Source organism: Lipotes vexillifer, unplaced genomic scaffold (genome assembly GCF_000442215.2).
Source record: "Lipotes vexillifer unplaced genomic scaffold, Lipotes_vexillifer_v1.1 scaffold666, whole genome shotgun sequence".
Taxonomy (NCBI): domain Eukaryota; kingdom Metazoa; phylum Chordata; class Mammalia; order Artiodactyla; family Lipotidae; genus Lipotes; species Lipotes vexillifer.
This window is the reverse complement of record NW_006787408.1, coordinates 2,726,982-2,727,717: the sequence shown is the minus strand read 5'-3', so window position 1 is coordinate 2,727,717 and position 736 is coordinate 2,726,982. Positions and strand designations below refer to the sequence as shown.

The 736-nt window shown below is 46.2% G+C and overlaps 1 protein-coding gene across 1 annotated transcript in view; it reads right to left on the bottom strand.

Annotated features, from left to right (window-relative positions):
* Nucleotides 1–274: 274 nt before the first annotated feature.
* EPAS1 (endothelial PAS domain protein 1) overlaps nt 275–736 on the bottom strand; it is an 88,721-nt gene continuing 88,259 nt past the window's right edge. The window contains exon 16 of the mRNA XM_007459966.1: nt 275–566. Coding sequence (XP_007460028.1) covers nt 415–566 — 152 coding nt within the window. The 3' untranslated portion in view covers nt 275–414. The remainder of the gene's footprint in view (nt 567–736) is intronic.

Below are 736 nucleotides of genomic sequence, written 5' to 3'. Positions count from 1 at the left end.
TCCCTAAAGGAGAACAAACAAACATCCACCAAGCTTGTTTGTTTGTTAGTATGAATATTTGTGTGTGTGTGTGTGTGTGTGTGTGTGTGTGTGTGTGAGAGAGAGAGAGACCCGTGAATAATATAAATTAGAACTGAAGTTGGGGAAAGAACAACCTTATAAAATTTAAGAACATTTCCATTGACAGAACAAAACATAGCAGGTAAAACAATTGTATTTAAAAAATATGAATAATAAAGTGAGCATCTTCAGAAAAAGGCCACTACTTGGTGACCTGGGCAAGTTTGCCAGGTAAGTATATCTTGTAAAAAGTGTGTTGGTGTTAGAAATATCTAGTTGCAAAAAAACAGACGGAGACCGTGAAGCTGGTGGGACGGCATGGGAAGGGGGTGCCTGTCAGTGGGTGGCCCTGGCTCAGGTGGCCTGGTCCAGCGCTCTGAGGAGGTCCCCTCCTTGGAGGAGCGTGGAGCTTCCTGGGACAGGAACGTTCACCTCACAGTCATATCTGGTCAATTCCGGCAGCAGGTAGGGCTCAAAGGAGGGTCCGAGCAGCCGGCTTGTCATGCCTGAAAGAAGAGTTAGTGCCCTTATTTTCAAAACCCTAAATCAAACATTTGGAAAAGGGTCTATTCCGTAAGAGGCCAGCGTGGATGAGATGTGTTGGGAGAGCAAGGGGCATTTCCAAGTTTTCGTGACTGACTCGGGGGCAGAGGTGGGGCAGCCCTCATTTCACTTT